Raw genomic sequence first — 21,436 nt, 5'->3', positions numbered from 1 at the left:
AAGTACATGGAATATTCTTTTGACTGCCTTCGTTTTTAAACCGCTGTCACAATAGAAACTATATTACATAAATCTTAACTAGCTAGATGGGTGTGGCATAGATAAGTAATATTATCCTCAGTTCGATCCTCAGTTTTCACATCTGTAAAATAATGAAAGTTACATGAGAATATTTCCACAGCCCAAAAATGTGTTTTATAATCATGTGATTCTCTAGTGAGAAATGGATTGTGAAGCTTGCCTGGCTCCAAATCCCATGCTTTTGGTTTTCTATTCAAGTTGATGCTTATTTATTTTTATAACACTTCTGTTGATAGCAATACAGATAAATGCCCTACTTACTCCACCTGTCTCGCTCTTCAGATGTGAAGGATGTTTGAGTATGGGAGGGACTCCACAGACAGGACAAAAACTCGCTGCTTCTTAGTCTGACCATGTGGTACAAACTCGGTGGGGGAGCCTCCTGAGCAATGAACACAGTTTCTTATTTATAGCAAGTAGACTTGTTTGGACTTAAACATGGAAACTATATTTTAAAACAAGAGACTATAAAAATAATATACCCTATATCCATGTAAAACAAGAACAAATATAATTTAATAAAGAATTGTTATAATAAAATGAGGAACAAATATTAAATAAAATATAAAATGTCGACTTTTTAATACTCAGTCCATATTTTAAACATTTTCCTTGTCCTTTAAAGGATGACCTTTTTAGAGTATTTTAAAGTATTTAATTTCAAATTTAAAGTATAACCTTTTGTTGGTGGATCTATTTTAGTTTTTTTCAGGATTATGGTTTTGATTAATAAGTTTAAATCCAATTGATTCTGACCCTGCTTTAGCAAATGACTGTTATGATGTGCTTTTTAAAAATGGCTTTTCCTGTATTGCTTGGCAATGGGACCATAGTAAGTCAGCCAAATAAAGGCTATAAAATTAAATTGGCTTACTCCTATATAGCTTATCTACTGGGTACAGTTGAGTAGCTAACAGGCTTAAATACTTTTCCTTTTTTTTTTTTTTTTGCACATGTGTAGTCAAATTGCTTCAAAGAAATTAGTCCCATCATATTTGAGTCTCTGCAACATTGATTACAAAGATATATATGCATTTTTTTAAAATAATGAGAATATTCATTGTTATGCCACCAATATTTATTAATCTTGAAGCAAGATAAAACTTTTATATTATAAAAACTAGGAATAATTCTCCCTTAATATTTTACAGTAATTCTGTAGTGAACATATTATCTACATAAAATTGGCATATTTTGAATTTACTATACATAAAGTGTGTATTCCAGATATTTTTGTTATAAATGATGTCCTTTGTATGTTAAATACTGTCAAATTTCATAGCAGTTAGACTTAGTAACTCTTTAGCTATTTAATTGTTACTTTTCTGATATTTAAAAACAATCCTACATTATTCATAGAGTGATTCTGAAACATTTGAGGAAAGAAAGCAGATATTATAAACGAGTCCATATGATGTCCAACACTGCTCTCTACTGGCAAAGAAGCAAATTATAAAACAACTATTCAGCCTTTCAAGTGAAAAAATCTTCCATTTTGAATAATACTTGGTAACGTGGGTGGAATCCTCAAACTCGCACACATTGTTGTAAAATGCTAATGGTAGGCATAATAGAATACAGTGAAAGAATGGAAGAAATTAATATAGACATCACTTGTGGAAATTAACTTAAAAGAGAAGTCTTTGTTTCATATTAACTATCTGAAAAATAATTATAGGAATTTTGGAAAATATTAACCAAATGCAACATATCTTACTAGCATTTTAAGAGTCACCAAGGTAAATACTTTGTTTACAATAGCAAGTTTGATAACATTTCTGTAGATTTAATTTCAGCAGACTGCAGCCTGTAAAATGCCTGTTTTGAGTACATCTGCCTAAACAATAAGTATTCATATACATTGAGTGGAGAGATACATGGGGTGGAGTATTTATGTTGAATATAAAATTATGTCTATAGTATCAGAAGTTTGTTCTGTATTTATCAAAATCTTTATAGAAGATTTAAAAAAGACATTTACTAGTTTGTAAAATCTGACAAAATATATACCATGTTGTTATAACTTTCAATATATAGACTAATAATACACAAAACATTTTTAGATCAATTGACTACATGTTACTTTTTATAATATAATATTCTAAATTTCCCATCTGTGTTTTATATTTTTCTTATCTGTCCATTTTGCTTAGGAGTCATATTCAATGTTTTAATCTCAAAGTTCAATATATATAGATACAATCACTTATAGATATACCTGCATATTTACACAATAATGCCAAATTATATAGTAATTGATGAGGTTTTGTTTGTTAGGTTTGCCTAATATTGTCATTGGCCGATCACTTTTATTTTAATGTAAATTGAAAAGATAATATGCAATATTTTTAACAAAGTCACTTCTTGGCTATGAGGTAAAAGTTGATGCTTATTTTCATTGATACATTTTCCTGGAGTTTTCTCATTTTTCTTAGTGAACATATATTAATATCAAAATTAAAGTGTTTATTCATAAATAAACAGAAAAACCTGTTGCATTTTCCAGGCACAAGCACACAACTGTGCAAGACACATATTTGTACTTATGTAAACTGTGGCCTGATATTTCTTAAAAAAAAATTACCAAAATAAATTTTGTCTATTTGGATCTACAGCAGGGCCTTGAATAACACTCTTTGATTCAGTGTTGTTTTATTCCATGTTATTGGTTATAAGGTTGATGAGAAAAAAAAAAAAATCAGTTCCCAGCCAGGGCTACTGTCTGTGTGGGGTTTTCAGGTTCTCCCCATATCTGCGTGGGTTTTCTCTGAGTACTCCTGTTTCCTCCCATATCCCAAAATGCACAGGTTTGGTGAACTGATCTGTCTAAATGGTCCCCTTCTGAGTGTGGGTGTGTGTGAATGCTCCCTGCCTCTGGGTGGCGTCCTGTCTAGGGCTGGTTCCAGCTTTGTCCCAGAGCTATCAGGCGAGGATCCTGCCACCTGGGACCCTGAGCTAAAATAATTGTATAAATAATTATCTTACTTGTTTTTATTGATCTTTCTTAAATGTATGTATAACTCACATTTATTTTGGTGTTTAACATTAGAAGTATTTCGGTCTTTATTTAGAAATTTGGTGATAGTTTTGTGACCAGAAATATGGTGTAGGAACTTAACTGTTGTTTATATCAGTTAGCCTGTGGTAAAATTGGTTTTGTTATATGTCCTTCAGCTTAGAGTTGCAGTTTCAAAGAACCTATTGATGCCGTTAAGTGAGGATGTATTGTACAGAAAAAATAAATAAATAATAAATAAATAAAACCCTGAACATTTTAAGTAAGAAAAAAAAAATGCAGGAACAATTATCACTTGCCAGATAGCACATAACTTTTTTTTCTTTTGCTCTTTGCCAAAGTGAAAAATAACACTCTGAATCTAATTGTATGAAGCAAAATAGTCTGAAACATTATACTCTTTTTTCATCATTGCTAATTTTTTTTTCTCACTTGGAGGAATTAAGACATAAAGTTGCAAAACATAAAAATGAGTATTTTTACACAATTTTAAGTAATGTTGAATATACCAGTGTCCCATTTTTAAGAGATTGTCAGTGAAATATTCCTGTATTTCTATTTTAGGTAAATAGTAATGAAAAATAAACCTTTTGGGATTACCTTTTTATATTTGGCAAAATTCCCTTTTGATCCATCTAACTTGTCCTGTGTATCAATAATTCATTCATTTTTATTTCTTAGCAGTATTCCATGGTATAGGTGTACCATTGTTTAAGCATTCACTCATTGCAGGACAATTAGATTGTTTCTGATTTTGAACTATTACAAAGAGAGCTACAATGAACACCCGTACAGGACATTTACTTGAACATTAGTGTTCATTTCTCTGAGGTAAATACTCAGGAGTGCAGTTGCTGCATCATATGGTAAGTCCACGTTTAGTTTGAAATGAAACTACCAAGCCTTTTTTTTTTTTTTTTTCAGACTGGCTGTACCATTTTACATTCCCACCAGCAGTGACATCCTATAATTTTATTTGCTGTATCTGGCAACCCTGTTCAGAGTATTAATGTCTCACTTGCATGATTCCCCCTCCATTTCCTTGAACACTCATCTTATTCCCCTTTGCAGCATTATTCTCTTCCATCTCCCTCTGAAATATGGCAGCTACTTGAGGACCCAGGATTCTGGCACTCTTTTCAATCTCTCAGCCTTTCATTGAGACCTTCGTGCCAGGATCTCCCTAATCCACGTGATCTCTTCAGAATTCTTCTTCCTCAGGCTCCAGCGCTGTATACTCAATTGTTGAGTCTGGTATCTCTAGTGAACACATCAGAGTCATGTTAACCTCAATATGCTTGAGTGTATGTTTCATTTCTTCCTTACATCTCATTAATATGCCACCTTTTTAGAGAGAACTGAGGACTGTTTCTTAAATATTACCCACATTCTGCGCAGTCCATCTATGTGATCAAAATATAATATGTGTGTCTGTGATCTAGACATAAAATAGACATAGATGCACACACACACACAAACACACACACACACACTCATTAGGATAACTTCCATAAATACAGGGACATTTTTACCTGATCTCTACCCAGCGCTTAGTAAATGCTAGACTGATATTAAATACTCAAAAATATTTTAAGGAATAAATGAGCATATGCAAAATTAACATGTCACCTTCCGGGGGCTTAATTTCATTTTTATTTTATCAAATAATCTGTGTCCATTTAAAATAGTCAAATATTTCTCCAAAATTTATAATGAAAAAACTAAAAAACAAAACCTTCTCTAGCTCTTCTCCTAAGCCTCACTGAAGCGACTGCATTTTGCTTTCCTATCTTTTGTTATTTTGTTCTATTCTGGATAAACTGTTGTACTGCTGTGCTTTTATTCATGATGTTTGTAGTGGCCATCAACACCCTCCTGACATATCTGCCCTGTTTCCTGGGCTCATTATTCCCTCTGTTTTATTTTAGTTCCTTCTTTTCTTACTGAGAACTGGGATGTGGCAGGGCAATTTTTGAGCCTCTGCACATCTCGGTATGAATTTTTCTTTCCTCATAGCCTGGAAACTTGGTTCAAAATTATCATTTCCCTCAGAATTTGAAGTTACTTTCTTCCATTACTGCTGATATGAAGAAGAAATCTGATGTCATTCATATTTCTGGGTTTTGTTTTGTTTTATTTTTTGTTGTTTGTTTCTCTCTGGAATCTTTTCTGATTTTTTTAATCTCTGGTATTTTGATGGTAAGCCTATTTGTGCTTGTATATTTGTTTTCACTCATTAATATAACATTAATTTGAAATTTTATACCTTTGGTTCTGAAAATGTATACCTTTGGTTCTGGGAAAGTAATCGATAGTGTTCTATCCTTTAGTTTTTCCTCTTCTCTCTTTCTAGGACTCTATTTGGTTTAAAGTTGGCTCTCCTAAAACAGGTTCTCACCTTTAGGCATGCATCAGAATCACCTGTAGAAGATATTAAAACTGATTGCTGGGCCTCACTCCCAGTTTCTGATTGAGTAGAATTTGTATTTATGACAATTTCCTAGTTATGGTAGTTGATGCTACAAGTCCTGGGACCAAATTTCGAAAAACACTATTCTAGACCAATTCTTCAGTTGTTCTAGTTTGTATCTCATTTTAAATATCTGGCTTTTGCACTTTCTGTGTCCCTTCCTTGGCCTACATTTCCCCAGATATCTGCCTTTCTGATTGTTTTACATTTCACCTTATCTGTGACATCTCCTCTGAATATCCTATTTAAAATGGTATGACACAGAAAACAGACACAGTCACACACTCTGAGTTCCACCACTTCTCAAGTACCATATAATTCACTTATTCATATTAATATTGTTTGGCTCGCCCACTAGGATGTAAGTTCCATAAGGGTAGGGAAATTTGTTTTTTCAGTGCATTTAATAAAATATTAATTTTATATTTTAATTAACAGATAACATTGTATGTTTTTATTTTGTATGTTTTGAAGTATATGTGCATTGTGGAATGGTTAAATCTAGCTAACTAACAAATGTATTACCTCTCTGCTATATTCTTAACTCCTAAAATACAACCTGAAAAATTGTAAGCATTTAATAATTACTTCTTGTAATTTTTTCTAACTTTATCTTTTAATATTCTTATGATTTTTTAATTACCTGAGTCATATTATTAAATTTCTGTCAATTCTCTTTTGTTCTTTATGTGCTACTTTTTCTAGCATCCTGGTTTTATTATGAATGCAATATATCTATATTGACTGTAGAGTATTAGCCATCATGTTTTTTTCTTGCGCTCCCTCTACTTTTCTAACCATTCCTTTTGTTGCTGTTATTTTTTCCTCCCAGTCTTTTCATGTGAGAGGCTTTTCACGAATATGTTCACATACTTGCTGTGTTTTGATATTTAAGATTGACTCACTCAAAAGCCAACTGGCGGTTCTGTATACTTGAGAAGGGCTTGTCATCTGCTGACTGATCAGGTGACTCACCTATTTCACATGGATCGTTAACTGTCAGCACAGGTTGTCTTGGTTTCCTTGGTCTGTTTTCCTCAGGGAAAAATTTTTCTGCTTGGAGGCTTATAAGATTAGCAGCTAGTGTCCTGGGAGCCAGGCTGAGAAAAGAGTCTAGGGGATCTTTCAATTCTGCATGTGTACTTCTGCTTAGTATCTTTGTCAGTTAGGTGACTCACTTCTGCTCCCAGCCATGCCTAGCATTTTGCTAATTCTTCAGCTAGTTAACAACTCTTCTGTTGGAATAGGGTGAATTAATTCCCTGGTCACAGCATGATTCCGTTTTTTGTTTCACCCTCCAGGAACCAGGAAGAATAGAAAAGATAAAAATCAAAGTTTGTATACTTTGTACAAGACTTTTGATGGCACTTAGGACAGTCATTTATGGGTTTATATACTAGACTGTATGTCCCTGGAATGTAAGCATTTAAGCCTTTAACCAGTGTCTTAGACCAGTTTCTCCCAGAAATAAACCCCAAGGCAAAAGGTTTAAGTGTATTGATTTATTAAGGGGGTACTCCCAGGAGAAATCAGTAAATTAATAGAAAAAGCAGAGCCGGCAAGAAGAAGAAATGAAGGAAGAGTAGACATCAGCTGGAGCCACAGCATTAGCCTAGTTCCATGGTAAGCTCTGCATCATAACATTACACCTTAGCATTTATCTCACCTCCAAACAAAGAAGCTGGGCTTTTGTACCTCCACAAAACTTGTAGAGGTACAAAACTTGACTTGGCTTACTTTCCTTAGCCAAGTCAGTCATTGGCTAAGGAATGTGATGATGGGGTGGTGTGGGTATGGGGGGTATTAAAAAAAAAAAAAAAAAAAACTCCCATATGCTTCTAACTCTCAATACTGGCAAGGTGCCTTTGACTTCATTGCCCAAAAGGAATACTCTGGAGGTCTTGAGTGTGAGTCATTACCAGCAAAGCATGTGGAAACTGGAAGATGGGTCTCTGAGTTGATAAAATGGATCCCAGGAGAACTGAACAGGCATCAGTTGTGCCCACTAACCCCTAATATCTTCCCCTAACAATCACCTGATAAGGGAATGGCAATCCCTCATGAACACCTTGCAGTTTAAAGAGGTTTTCTGTTTTTCATCTCTCATTGCAATTGCTCTTTAGAATGATTTTATAAGGAGAGAAGAACAGCATTATTATCTCTGTCTTTCAAAAGAGTCAGACAAGGCAGAAATTCGGGGACTTTTCTAACATCTTCAGATTCTAAATCTAGAGCTTGTTCTAACATGCTACCTCATATCTAAGAGTTTTATACATATTTTAGATAGGCGTAAGAAATGCATATAAATATGAATTATTTAATCTATAGATCATGATTTTTTATAATTAAAAAATACAGGAAGTATAAGGAATAAACTTTTTTTTTTAGTTTTAGCATGATTGTCATATAGGTTTTCTAACATTACATAAGAAAAAGTTGGGTTAAGTAGAGTGCTCCATATTAAGATATATTTTAATACCTACCATCACTCAAGGCTTCTCCCAGTGTTGCATTACTCAAAGGATTTCATTAAAGCTAGTGTGAAAGAAACCTGTTAAAAGGTTCCTGGAGCACAGCTAGAGGTTGATTCATTTTGAATATACTTGGAGTTCTTCCATACTTTTCCCCTATGGCCTTATTTGCATATAATACTTTTGACTCATGCCATTCCTGCTGAAGTATGAATATTCCTTCAGAAATATTGCCAGTAAAACTTACAGTCTATTACTGACACACCGGACCTTTCCTTCTTCTAGTTCAATCATTACTTCCCCATAAAGGATCCACCTTTGCTCCTCTGCTCCTGCTAATACTAGACCATCCACTGATCACAGTGATATGATAAATTCAGAGAAGTTGAGAACAGTTTACCCCAGGGATGTATTCAGAACTAGTTTCTATTATGTTAAATCCTCCTCAGTTACTTGAACTCTTCTTCCTTTCTGGATGATCTGAGATGGTGCTTTTCAAACCTGGTGGCACATTAATATCACTTAGGGAGCTTTAAAATATATAAATGGCCTGATTCTGACCCAGGCTAGTCAAATCAGACTTGCAGGCATTGGTAATAAGATTATAGCTTCCAATATGATTATTTCTCTCTCTCTCTCTTTTTTTTTTAATTGAGACAGGACCTCGCTGTGTTGCTTAGGCTGGCCTCAAACTCCTGGGCCCAGGCAGATCTCTTGCCTCAAACTCTTGAGTAGGTGAAACTATAGATTGCTTATTAAAGCACCATATCCTAACCACTGCACCTGGCTAAAGCCCTCCCTATGATTCTGTCATTCAATCAAGTTTGAAAACACTCATCCAAAACTGGAGAAATGTGACAGCATTGGTGTCAGGAATAGATTTGGCTGTCTTCCAATCTTGGTAGCAGGATTTCCTTTCTTTTTCAGCTTAAAATTTCTCATTCACTTTGGTCTTTTATGTATGCCTGGTCAACCAACAATTTCAGGTCACAGTGGGGCAAACTGAAAGCCTGTTGATATCTTATCTAGGGCCTGTTAACAACTTGATATAGTTGAAGCATATTAGAAAAAGGAACTGTTGGCCGGGCGTGGTGGCCCACACCTGTAATCCCAGCACTTTGGGAGGCTGAGGTGGGCGGATCACGAGGTCAGGAGATCAAGACCATCCTGGCCAACATGGTGAAACTCTGTCTTTACTAAAAGTACAAAACTTACATGGGCATGGTGGCACGTTCCTGTAATCCCAGCTACTCAAGAGGCTAAGGAAGGAGAATTGCTTGAACCAAGGGGTCGAAAGTTGCAGTGAGCCGAGGTTGCAGCACTGCACTCCAGCCTGGCAACAGAGCGAGACTCCATCTAAAAAAAAAAGAAGAAGAAAAAGGAACTGTTGTACTTTACAGAATCTGAAAAGTGAAACTTCTTTTTGCCTCAGTGCAACTGAGCTTTACTCTCAATCCTCCATTAGTTCATCAGAAAGGGAACACCAGTTATTGCCTGTATTTTCAACTCACATTTGTACCTACCTTCCACTATCCACATGGCCTGTTAACTGTTTCTAACTCTGTTCTTTAGACTTTGGTATGAGGAATCACTTGCAGTGCTTCTAGAAATATAATTCACTTGCCCTACCTCTAAAGATTATGATTTATTTGACCAAGGAACATGTATTTTTACATTTTAACCAACTCTCTAGGTAATTCTCATGCCAGTTGTGCAGCGAGCCCATTTTGAAAATCAAAACTCTAATTTCCTTAGTGGTTATTTTTTTTTCAAGACTGAAGGAAGGAATAAGAGATAGTATGACTTTACTATATTTTCCCTTCTATTCTGTAAGTTAATACATGAAAAAGATTCCACTTATGGAATCTTTGATGTGGAGTTTACAAACACGTATTCTCCTATGTCTATACATAGGAGAAGTGGTTAATTTGTGAATCTCTTTGGTCTTATAATTGGTAGTATGTCACAAGAACAAAAAAAAGGTCTTTGGAAAATTACATATACTTCATGAATTTAATGTTTGTTTGCCCTGTATATAGAAATTTTTCTAGAATGAAACCTCTATATTTCAATTCTAATTGGTATTGAACATTTAGTGATACTAGACTTCTGTTTAGAAGGTATTATGTCTCTCCAAGGTAGAGATTTTATTACAGTGTGATAATTATTATGAAACTTTTTCTTTTTATGGATTGGTCAGGTTTTAACTAAACACACTTACTGTGTTATTCTGTTCTCATACTGCTAATAAAGACATACTCTAGACTGGGAAATTTATAGAGGAAAGAGGTTTAATTGACTCCCAGTTCCACAGGGCTGGGGAGACCTCAGCAAACTTACAATCATGGCAGAAGACGAACGAAGAGCAAAGTCATGTCTTACATGGCAGCAGGCAAGAGAGCTTGTGTAAGGGAATACCTCTTTATAAAACCATCAAGTCTCATGGGACTTACTATCATGAGACCAGCACGGGAAAGACCCACCCTTGTGACTCCACCAATTTCCTCCCATAACACATGGGAATTACAGGAGCTACAATTAAAGATGAGATTTGGGTGAGGACACAGCCAAATCATATCACTTACTGACTACTTGCAGGTTTATTTAAAACAGTAAAATTGTAGATCATGTATGTTTTATTTCTTTAGTCTAACTATAGCTTTACTTAGTTGTATATATTGGCTATTAAAAGAAGCTTGTATTTTAAATTCTACATGTTAGATGAGTCTCATAAGTGGAAAACAAAGAAAAATGTTTACTTGAAATTATAAACTTTGAAATTTACTATCGATGTGAAATATAGTAACAAAATACAATTACATGCTTTGAATGAAAAATAATTTTTAATTACTAATAAGTTTACTAAATTTTAATGGTTGAGATCAACATTATTCCCTTGGGCCTAATAAAATAATTTCAGTTTTCTTTCCAGTAAAAACCTGCAAGTAAAATATTTAGCAAACAAGTATGTTTTTAAAAATAAACTTTGATTAACAGTAAGTATAAATGATAAAGTTTATTTATATTTTGATATAATATAAAATAATATTTGTATTTAATTAAAATGTGAGTTTGCATTACTATTAAACCATTCTATTATGCAATCTTATAGTTCAACATGATGCGATGATATATGATGTAGTAAAGCCTGTGTCTCACAAATGACCATTTTCAGTTTCTTGGCAGTACAGAAGTGGAACAGCCAAAAGGAACAGAAGTTGTGAGAGATGCTGTAAGGAAACTAAAGGTATGGAAAGCCCTTCAAATAATTTACAAGTGCATTGATTCTGTCTTGTTTTCAGCAGATTGATGGAGATCAAAGCATGAATAACTTTGTTGCAGGTATAGCTTCACCCTATTAAAAATGAACTATTGAAGAAATGTAATCATATAAAGGAAACATTTTTAATAGTAAACATGTACACAAAATTGTTTTTAAAATATGGCATACTGTTCATATTTTTCTAAGGTATAATGTGTCATATTAAAAATAATGTTTTATGGCAGTGTGTCTTGAATGTTTGTTTTATAGCTTGCCTTTACTTTGCTTGGATAATGTGAACTTATGTCCCAAATCAAAAGCTAGTAATGGCATAACAACTATGTTTAAAAGCTAAGATATAGTATCCACCAGTTAAAAATGTGGAGTTAGAGTTGATTTCAACCAGAATTTTGCAGTGACACTGTATGTTAAAGATGTCCTAATCTACAAGTCCAACAGGATCTAGCAATGTTCATAAGTAGCCATGGGGAAACTGGTGAAACTAAGAGAGGAGAGAAGGACATTTAATAAGCAACCCCACATATCCTAGTCAACAAGTTTCCTGAGAAAATCTTACATAAGATGCCACACACCATGTTTCTCTAATTGTTCCACATCTCGAAGGACGTTGTTGTCGCTGAGATTTTAAAATTTAAAAAACTCCTCAACAGAATTCTCAGCTGTATCATATAAGAAAATATATATAGTGCTACTTTTTTTTACACAATTAATGTTATTCTCTATAGTTGCTTTCACATTTTTGGAGAAATAACCCTTCTATAACTTTATTTGGTTTAGGGACCATCCAGTTATTCTAAAGGAGGGTTAGACCTCGGAGTGTGCCAGGTAAACTCAGAGACATTAAATGGTATTACTTTGCTTTGAGAATGTCATATCTGGTGGAATCTACTCTGTGTTTAAATTGAGAAATAACTGAATTGGCATGGCTTCTATTCTGGGTAAAGAAATAAAGGTCAATAATATTTTATCCATCTTATTTTATATGAGAATATTTTACTAATCCTTTTAAGTAAATATGCTAAAAACTCCCAAGATAATATCATTCCCATTTGGGAAAAACGTGGATGAGCCAACTATTTATTTCCACCATTCATTAGGTAATAATTTAGATTTGCCTTTTATTGGCCAATAGTTTTAATCAATCCAAAAGAAGATTTAAAAGGGCTCACACTTTATGGACAACATTAGAATAGGATTCTATTTAAATGCCTTCAAAAAGTTGCAAATTCTGGGCATGAATCCAACTTCACTACAATCAGAATGTTTTATGAAAGAAAAAATACTATTTACACATAGTATTTCTTTATGCCTTGTAGGTTGTTCAGCCAACCCAAATTGAAAACCAAAAAAAATTCAATTGAATAATGAATAGATCAAATGTAAAGACATATTTGAAATCAAATGCTTTTTAAACAATGGCTAGTTTACATATATTTTTGCAGGATTGTAATGTATTTCTGTGGAGTTTCATGTTTAGAAATGTATTCTGTTAATAAAAGAATGTGACCTACAATAAGGTAAAAAAATTATGTAGTATAGTTTAAAAATACACACTTAGTTTATAAAAGCTGTTGTTTCTCAAATGTCTTCCAAAATAAGTTTGTATTTAATAAGCAATTTTACTGTGCTGATTGCTAACATTTTGTATATCAGGAAAGTATATCTAAGGGTAATGATTTATACACGAATGATAATGAATAAAACAATGCTTTTTATTTATTTATTTATTTATTTATTTATTTATTATTTATTTATTTTTGCTTTTTTTGTGTGTGTCACGGGTCAGAAGCTACAATTCAAAGTATACTAAGAATATTTTTTAAATGTCAAACCTGGCTCTACTGGTTCGAAATGGCCAGTAGGTGGTAGTGTGGCTCTACGAAAAAAAAAGAAAAAGAGAAACTTGCTCTTTTATCATACGTACGCATCTCCATTTTAATTTCCTATTTGTTTTTCTGTAACATATGAATTCTGACTGCTTTCAAAAAAATGTACGTAATTCAGTATGTGATTTTATAATTTATTTTATTTTATATCACTTACTTTACTTTATCTTATTTATTTTATATTACCATGTAAGGTAACATTTTATTTATATTTATTCCTTTTTCAGCAGTATTAATGTAATGGCTTCTGACATTAAACAAAAATTTAAAATTTAAGAATAAAATCTGATGGAGAAATTAAAGAATTATCAATAATGAATTTTTCATGCTTCTGTGTTTAATGATGCCTGCTTAGTTTTCAAAAAATTTTAAAACTTTGACTTTTTTACACTGTCATTTTTTAGAGAATTTACAGTTTATAAATTTTTCTTTTATAAATATAATTACTTTTGTAAGTATTAACCTTTTAAGGTTCAAATACCATATCAAAACATGTTCTTTATTTCCTAATCATGTTCAACAGTTTCTATTTCTTGATCATCTTTTAGCCGGGCTTGGTGGCACATGCCTGTAATCCCGGCTACTTGGGAGACTAAGGCAGGAGAATCGCTCGAACCCGGCAGGCGGAAGTTGCAGTGAGCTGCGATAGCGCCATTGCACTCCAGCCTGGGCAACAAGAGGGAAACTTCGTCTCAAAAAGAAACAAACAAACAAACAAAAAAAAACAACAAATAAAACAAATTTTCTGAAATGTAGTAATTTTAAACTCTTTCGACTTCTATGTATTGAATAGCACTGTTTATTGGAACGAATTTTATTTTTAATAGTGATTTATATATTTTTATTAATACAACTAGTACAGATGTTGGGGGCTCAATGTATTTCATAAACAATTTGTGATCTTTACATGTAAGTATTGATATATAGATTCAAAGCTTATCAATTTCCCTAGGAGATACCCAGTAGGCAACATTCCTGGAATCCAATTTTAGAGTGAAAATCCCCTCACACCGGTACAACTAAATTAAAGTTACATGAAATTGCTGCAAGAAAATGTAGCCTTTGGGAATTGCTGCCAAGCCTCGTGAAGTCTCAGCCTAGTAGATTTTCCATTTGAACTCATTCTTTCTGTGTTGTATAACACTATTTTGTCTTCACAATCAGTTATCTAATTAATCAAACATTTAGAGCTTAATTTAACTATATATAAACATAGCTCATTTCCTGCAGGGTTATTAGAAACACTTTAAATTAAAAATATAAACAGAACCCCAAAGAAGAATAGTAGCTTCAAATAATAGGCCCAAATTAGTAAATTAATTTTATTGCCTAATACTCTATATTCCATTAGTAGTTTATTTAATTTCACTTTTTAAAAAGTCCTCTGAGAAATGGATAGAAATTATGTAATGATAATATTGAAACTCAGTTGTGCTCCCTTTAAATTTTCTTTATCAGTAGTATATATTTAACCAAATACTTTATTTCAAGTACTACTCCATCCTTCCCCATCACTTTTTGATGACAAAGTCTTGGTTATATGCATTTGTTGTATCCAGTCATTCTCCAAAATGCTTCTGCATCACTTCCTTTGAATAATTTTTATTGGATTATTATATTCAAGTTTTAATGGCAGATCACTGTATCCATCTAGATCTACCAAGAAATAAATCCACTGAAGCAAAAATTGAAAGAAATTTACAAAAAAGACTGTTACAAGCTTTGATATTAAAATAGTAACTAGGGAAAAAATAAAATATAATGTTATGTAGATTGATCAGCATATCTTCCTAAGGTTAATTAGAAATATTAGGAAGGCAAGAAATCTGTAAGTAGCAAAGGGACTTAGAGGGGAGCATGCAAACTATAGAATACAGTTAGCTTAAGTTTTAGAAAAAAAACAAAGAGAGACAGGAAGGAGAATATTAAACTGAGAAAAATATAGATTGAATGAGTATAACTTTAGGCATGAGAGTTGTGTAACATAGGTTCAAAAATCAAGGCCAATAACCAGTGTAAACATTGATATGAATGAAGGTAGAACTGGGAATTTTCTTTTCTAAATGCAGAAAATATGTTGTATAAAAGAAAAAGATTATTTAGTGGATATCTGCAAAACTAGTTACTAGGCCTAATTCCTACAAAACCATTTTATGACCATGGTACGTAGCTTATCTGAGACTTACTATCCTTATATTTGAAATAAGAAGATTAGATTGCATGAACCTGAAGCTGTTTTGAGCACAGTTAATTCATCCTGTTATGAAGAAGAGAGAAAAATTTCAGAAAACCTAGATTATAAATGTGCTTCTTTTTCTTTTTCTTTATTTCATTCTCTCCTTCTTCCCTCTCTTCGTTTCTTCCTCCCCACTCCCTTCTTACCTCTGCACTTTGTTTTTCTACCTCAGCCCCTACTTCCTTCCTTTATCTAGTTCTTCCATTCTTTCTTTCCTTCTCAATAGTTAAGTTTAATAATAGTGGTTGCTTTGTGGTAGACGTTTCAGTGGGAAAAAATTTTAAAGGTTGCACAGTTCTTGTCAGAGGTCACAGGAATGGTTGAGTCTGGATGTGGAAGGGGCTTCAGAAACCATGCTCTGTCTGTTTCTGGAAAACAGCAGAACCTGGGAAACAAGCTGAGGATGTTTCTGCAGCTGATAATGAGAGTTGCTTTATCCAGATGCATTCACATACGTGGAGAGCTGCTGACTTATTTTGCAAGCCTTCCTATGTGAAAACCTTCAAATTGCTTAATTATGCTGATATAAGGAGATTATGAAGGGAAAATAAACAAAATTAATCCATATTCTTTGGGAGATAGCTGGGATAATTTTTAACGATCTACACTCAAGCAAAATAAATTTATTAAAGACAAAAACGAAAAGTATCTGGCACAAGTTAGTTGTATCATGTGCAGCAGTAAGACTGCTGAATACAAAAAATAGCAACCTAAGTTCATAGAGCAAGACAGACAGCAAGGGGAAAAATTATACCACTCAAAATGGAATAAAATAAATGGTACCCCCTGGGATAGGAAGGCAGACACTTAAAGGCATTCATTGTATTATTCTCTGTGGTAGTGCAAAGCCATGAAAAGAGAGAAAGACTTTTAATCACTCTGTGCTCCAGAACGGAGCTATGCCATGTGTATTCACATCTGCCCTAAATTACAGTGAAATACACAGTGCAAGTAACTATGACATCCAAGAGGACTGGAACGCTATCTTGCATTACATGTCATCAATTTTGAGTCAAGTTGGGATGATCTATATCCTTAGAGAGAAAAAGGTACACTAGGAAATAACTTTTTGAAGCACTAGAAGAGGGGTCAGAAATTATTTCTTCTAATAGTTTTCTTTCCATTTCTTAAAAAGAAAAAGTTGGATGTGGGGGTGATTGCAGAGGAGAGAAGGAATGTAGGGAGAGAGTAAAATTGTCAATTAAAATCAAGACTGGTAAACTTTGAATTTCAGACAAATATTTTTTAGTACAAATATGTTCCAAATGTTGCATGGGCTATGTGTATACTAAATAGTGTGTGTGTGTGTGTGTATATATATATATGTTGTGTTTGTGCCTGTATTTTAAAATTAAAGTTTTTAAAAAGAATATTAATTGTTTAATATTCAAGTTTAGCTGGGCTCCTGAAATTTTCACCCACTAAATTAAGCAATGCTAGGAGAGAGGCAGACTCCATCTGCTAAGCACATGAGTATTCTGATTTTCTTTTTGATTTTATAACAGAATCGAACAAGCATTTACATACACCTACTAACTCAGTGAGAAAATATAATAAATAGTACTACAAAAGTATTGAAAAAAATTTGTGCTTTCAAGATACTCACTATATATGTAGTTCTAGATTGAGTCTAGTTCTATACCTGAGTCTTTCAGCTGGAATAATTACTTCAATTCTTAGCTTCAGTTTGGACATGGTAATCTGCTTATTTTTATGTATTGATGTGGTTGGATAGAATAGTGTTCCAAACTAGGTAAATATCTAGAAATGGCAAAGAGGGCATATTCAACAGCCGATGAACTGCTAATTCTGTGAAGATAATAACAACAAAAGATTCACAGAAAAACAAACTGATCTCTACACATCTTCCCACAAAGTATTTTGAGTTTTCTCAGCCGTCTGGTATGAATACGTTTTTGTAAATACCACGAAAGAAGTGCATTAAAAATCTTAATTTAAAAAAATTGCTGAAAATCAATGTGAATTATAATGGCTGATTGCTATGATTTTTAAATATTTTGAGACTATCTTTATAAAATGCTTTATACTTGGCAAAAATTCACTTAATTAAAGTCTGAAATTGAATATGAACTCCAAATATATGTTTATTTTTGTTCATTCTTTATAGAAATAGAATTGTAGTTTTGTGAATAATTTTTCATTTGTAGTTTGCAAGACATATCAAGAAATCTGAAGGCCAGAAAATTCCTAAAGTGGAGTTGCAAATATCAATTTATGGAGTAAAAATTCTAGAACCCAAAACAAAGGTAAGGTTTATTTTTTAATGTTAGAGGTAATCTTTAATTAATTGCAATTGTATTCCTACTTTAACAAATATTTAAAAATTTTTGCCAACCTGAACTGTTTAGTTCTGCGCTAATGACAGTTCGAAACTCTAGGATTTTTAGAAGTGAAAACAACTTTTGGAATTGCGTTATAAGTGATCTTTTCTTCAGCTTGTTTGGGATATAATATTAATAACTTATGTTAAGTGTATTCAACAGTGTTTGGACTTGTATTTGGGAATTTTTTTTTTCATGAGATCTGAAAGAGATGCGTACAGTGTGGTTCACTGAGTATGAAAGAAGATAAAAACTGTGTGTTGCTTATTAAAATATTCTGCATTGACTTTTATTTCCTGTAGATGTAATCAGTGTGTATTAGTTTTCTAGGAAGGCCATAACAAAACACCACAACTGGGTGGCTTAAACAGCAGAAAATATTTTCTCACAGTTGTGGAGGCTGGAGTTACAAGATCAAGATGCCAGCAGGGTTTCCTCTGTAGCCATTCTCCTCGGCTTGCAGAGGGCTGCCCTCTTGCTGCCTCTTCACATGATCATCCACCTGTGCACACACTTGTCTGGTGTCTCTTCTTAGAAGGACACTCATCAAATTGGATTAGGAACCATACTCATGGCCTCATTTTAACTTAATTACCTTTTTAAAGGCCTTATCTCCTGTTCAGAGAAAAACTAGACAAATTAAATTTAGCAGAGTTTATTTGAACAGATAATGATTCATGAAGCAGGCAGCACTTGAAACCAGAAGATGTTCAGAAAGCTTTGCCCAGCAGCATGAACATGGAGTTTTTATAGGCTGAACACAGAATCAAAGTGACAACTCACCTGATTGGCTATAGCAAGGCATCTACTTTATATGGACATGTTGTGATGAGCTGGCTGCCTGTAATTGGCTGAAACTTAGCTGTGTGTTCTACTTCCAAATTAGTGTTCAGTTTATTTACATACTAGTTAGGTTGCAGTTTGTTGTCTAGGAACTCAAAATACAGAGACAACCCCAGGTAAATGGCCTCATGCTTATTTAATTTAGCACTCCAACTGCAGTCTCATTCTGAGGAGCTTCAACATGTGAATTCTAGGGAACACAATTCAGCCCATAACACAGTGTAAACTTAAGTTTCTTGTATTTAAGGGCCTCTGACCCTTCAAAGCAAATTAAATATTTTTTAAATATAATCTGTTCTGGATTCGAATTCATTAACATGTACTTGTGTTGGACTAAAGTGTTTCCTTCCAAAATTCCTACGTTGATGCACTAACCCCTAATATGACTATATTTGAAGATAAGGCCTTCAAAGAGGTAACTCAGGTTAAATGAGACTTTAAGGGCGGGACCCTCATCCAATATGTCTAGTATCCTTACAAAAAGAGGAAGAGATACCAGGGATACGTATACTCGGAGTAAGACCCACGTGAAGGCACAGAGTGAAGGCAGCAATCTGCAAGCCAAAGAGAGAGGCCCCAGAGAAACCAAACCTACTGACACCTTAATCTTGGACTTGTAACCTGCAGAACTAGGAAAAAATAAATTCTTGTTGGATAAGCCACCCAGTCAGTGGTATTTTGTTATGGCCGGCTTAGTAAACAAATGAAGTACTTTATTCAGAATGCCTCAGAGTTATCATTTAGTAATTTTCATAAGACTGTATTAGTCCATTTGGAAAAATTAATATTTAACTCTAATTATTTTATAAATACATATTGTCAAAGCATTCTTCTAACACCGTAGGATACATATTGACAAATTAATTCAATATAAAAGCCAAAAGAGGAACTTCTGGCCTGTTAACAGATTATGAAAATGTTTCCCACAGGTCTGCAACTTTTCTCTAGTCCAGCAAGTATCTTTGATACCTTCATCTATGTAAATTCCAGTTCCCAGCAACAACTGAATATTTAAAGCGTGGCCTGTGTACCGCCAGCAATCGCATCTATTGGGTGCTTGTTAGAAATGTTGAATCTCAGGCTCTGCTACAGACCTACAGAATCTGTATTTGCAGTTAAAGAAGAAACATAGTGATTCATATGCACATTAAAGTTGGAGGGGATCTGCTGTTGTGCATAGTTTAGTGGCTAAATGCAGTAGGCCTCATTTTCAAATTGTAGCTTATGGAATAGCTACAAAAAGATTACCTGAGACATTTCCAAATGTAATTTCTAAGGCCCCAAATTTGCCTCCAGAATCAGAACCTCTAACTGTGGAAATCTGTAGTAAAGCTCAATGGCATACCTTCAACTTTCCATATTAAAGAACAATGGCATTCCGTCAAACTTCCCAAGACATGAATTTAAGTCCTCTCATAATTATCCTGTCTAGTCTTCTCTATTATTCACCCTCAATATTCGATTACAAACAAACATGTGAAGATTTACTTTAGTTATGGGGATCCTAAAATAACTACTGGTAAGGTGGCTGAAATCAAAAAAGTGAAATGGTGAGAAGATAGTAGAGGGTTGATTCAAGCATTTGGGATATAAGTAGTTTGCTGGGAAACAAGGCAGTTGAAAGCAAGGTATGAATGAGATAAATTCATTAGGCAATTAGCAGTTACATAAAGAACAATAGACCAAGGAAGCAATAAGTTACAAAAGGACAACGCAATCAAAAGTGTAGCAACGAAGTGTTGTCTTACATGTCATGAAAAAGAAAAATAATCCTATTCCTACGTCTTCTTTTCAAAATTAAAAGGGTATATAGTGGCAAATGTCCAGCCAGAATAGGGTATTTGTAGGCCATGCTTATGTTGAAAGTTTTTTTCTAAATCATATGAATTAGATAGCTGTTTCCGAGTGTGTGTATATGTTTGTGTGTGCATGTGTAATTAATATTATTTTCAATTTCTTATCTGAAGGTTTGGGGCTTGTCACAGCACACATTGAAATATATGAAGCTGATAGCATACATTATGTATCGTTTTCATATGTTCTTGTTATTTTGTATTTGAATCTACCTATGGTGTATTCTAAACTCTAATAATTTCACCACATTCATATACCATAATTTACCAAATTATTCTTCTCTTATTAAACATACGGAAAATTTCAAATTTTTTGTTAGTTGATAATCACGTTTAAATATTTATAAAATACAAACATGATTAAATGCAGTTATGTAGAGAAAACTTTTCTGGGTTTTAGAATTCACAGGTTAATAATGGCATGTCCTTAGAAATGCATAAAATGCTAATTGCTTAAAGCACTACAAGATGGTTACCACTAACTACCACTACAAGGTGGCAACCACTAACTACCACTATAAGATGGCTACCACTTATGTTTATAGGGTATGTGTGTGTGTAAAGAGAGACAAAATTGGATCATGTAATGCAAATGTGGCACAATGTTACCAGTTGGCTAGGTGAAGAGTGTATGGGTATGTATTGCAACTTTTTCTATTGTTTCCTGCATGATTTCATCTGACCTTTTAAATGAGACTATTTCTTTCAATGAAAGATATGTGAACTGGCTGGGTGTGGTGGCTTATGCCTGTAATCCCAGCACTTTGGGAGGCGGAGACAGGGGAATCACAAGGTCAGGAGTTCGAGACCAGCCTGGCCAACACAGCGAAACCCCGTCTCTACTAAAAGTTTAAAAAAAAAAAAATACATGGGTGTGGTGGCAGGTGCCTGTAATCCCAGCTACTCAGGGGGCTGAGGCAGGAGAATCGCTTGAAACCTGGAGGTGGAGGTTGCA

At 33.8% G+C, this 21,436-nt stretch overlaps 1 protein-coding gene across 5 annotated transcripts in view; it reads left to right on the top strand.

Annotated features, from left to right (window-relative positions):
* Positions 1–21,436, top strand: part of GULP1 (GULP, engulfment adaptor PTB domain containing 1) — a 321,470-nt gene that overhangs the window by 226,431 nt on the left and 73,603 nt on the right. For 4 of the 5 annotated variants that reach the window (XM_011936480.1, XM_011936482.1, XM_011936479.1 and 1 more), the window contains exons 5-6: positions 11,214–11,285; positions 17,612–17,710. The exons of the other annotated variant lie outside the window; for it this stretch is intronic. In XM_011936480.1, the coding sequence (XP_011791870.1) occupies positions 11,214–11,285; positions 17,612–17,710 (171 nt within the window). The remainder of the gene's footprint in view (positions 1–11,213; positions 11,286–17,611; positions 17,711–21,436) is intronic. 5 annotated transcript variants of the gene reach the window in all.

Source organism: Colobus angolensis, unplaced genomic scaffold (assembly GCF_000951035.1).
Source record: "Colobus angolensis palliatus isolate OR3802 unplaced genomic scaffold, Cang.pa_1.0 Scaffold153, whole genome shotgun sequence".
Lineage (NCBI taxonomy): Eukaryota > Metazoa > Chordata > Mammalia > Primates > Cercopithecidae > Colobus > Colobus angolensis.
Note: the sequence above shows the minus strand (reverse complement) of the source record. Positions and strands in the feature narration are given on the sequence as shown.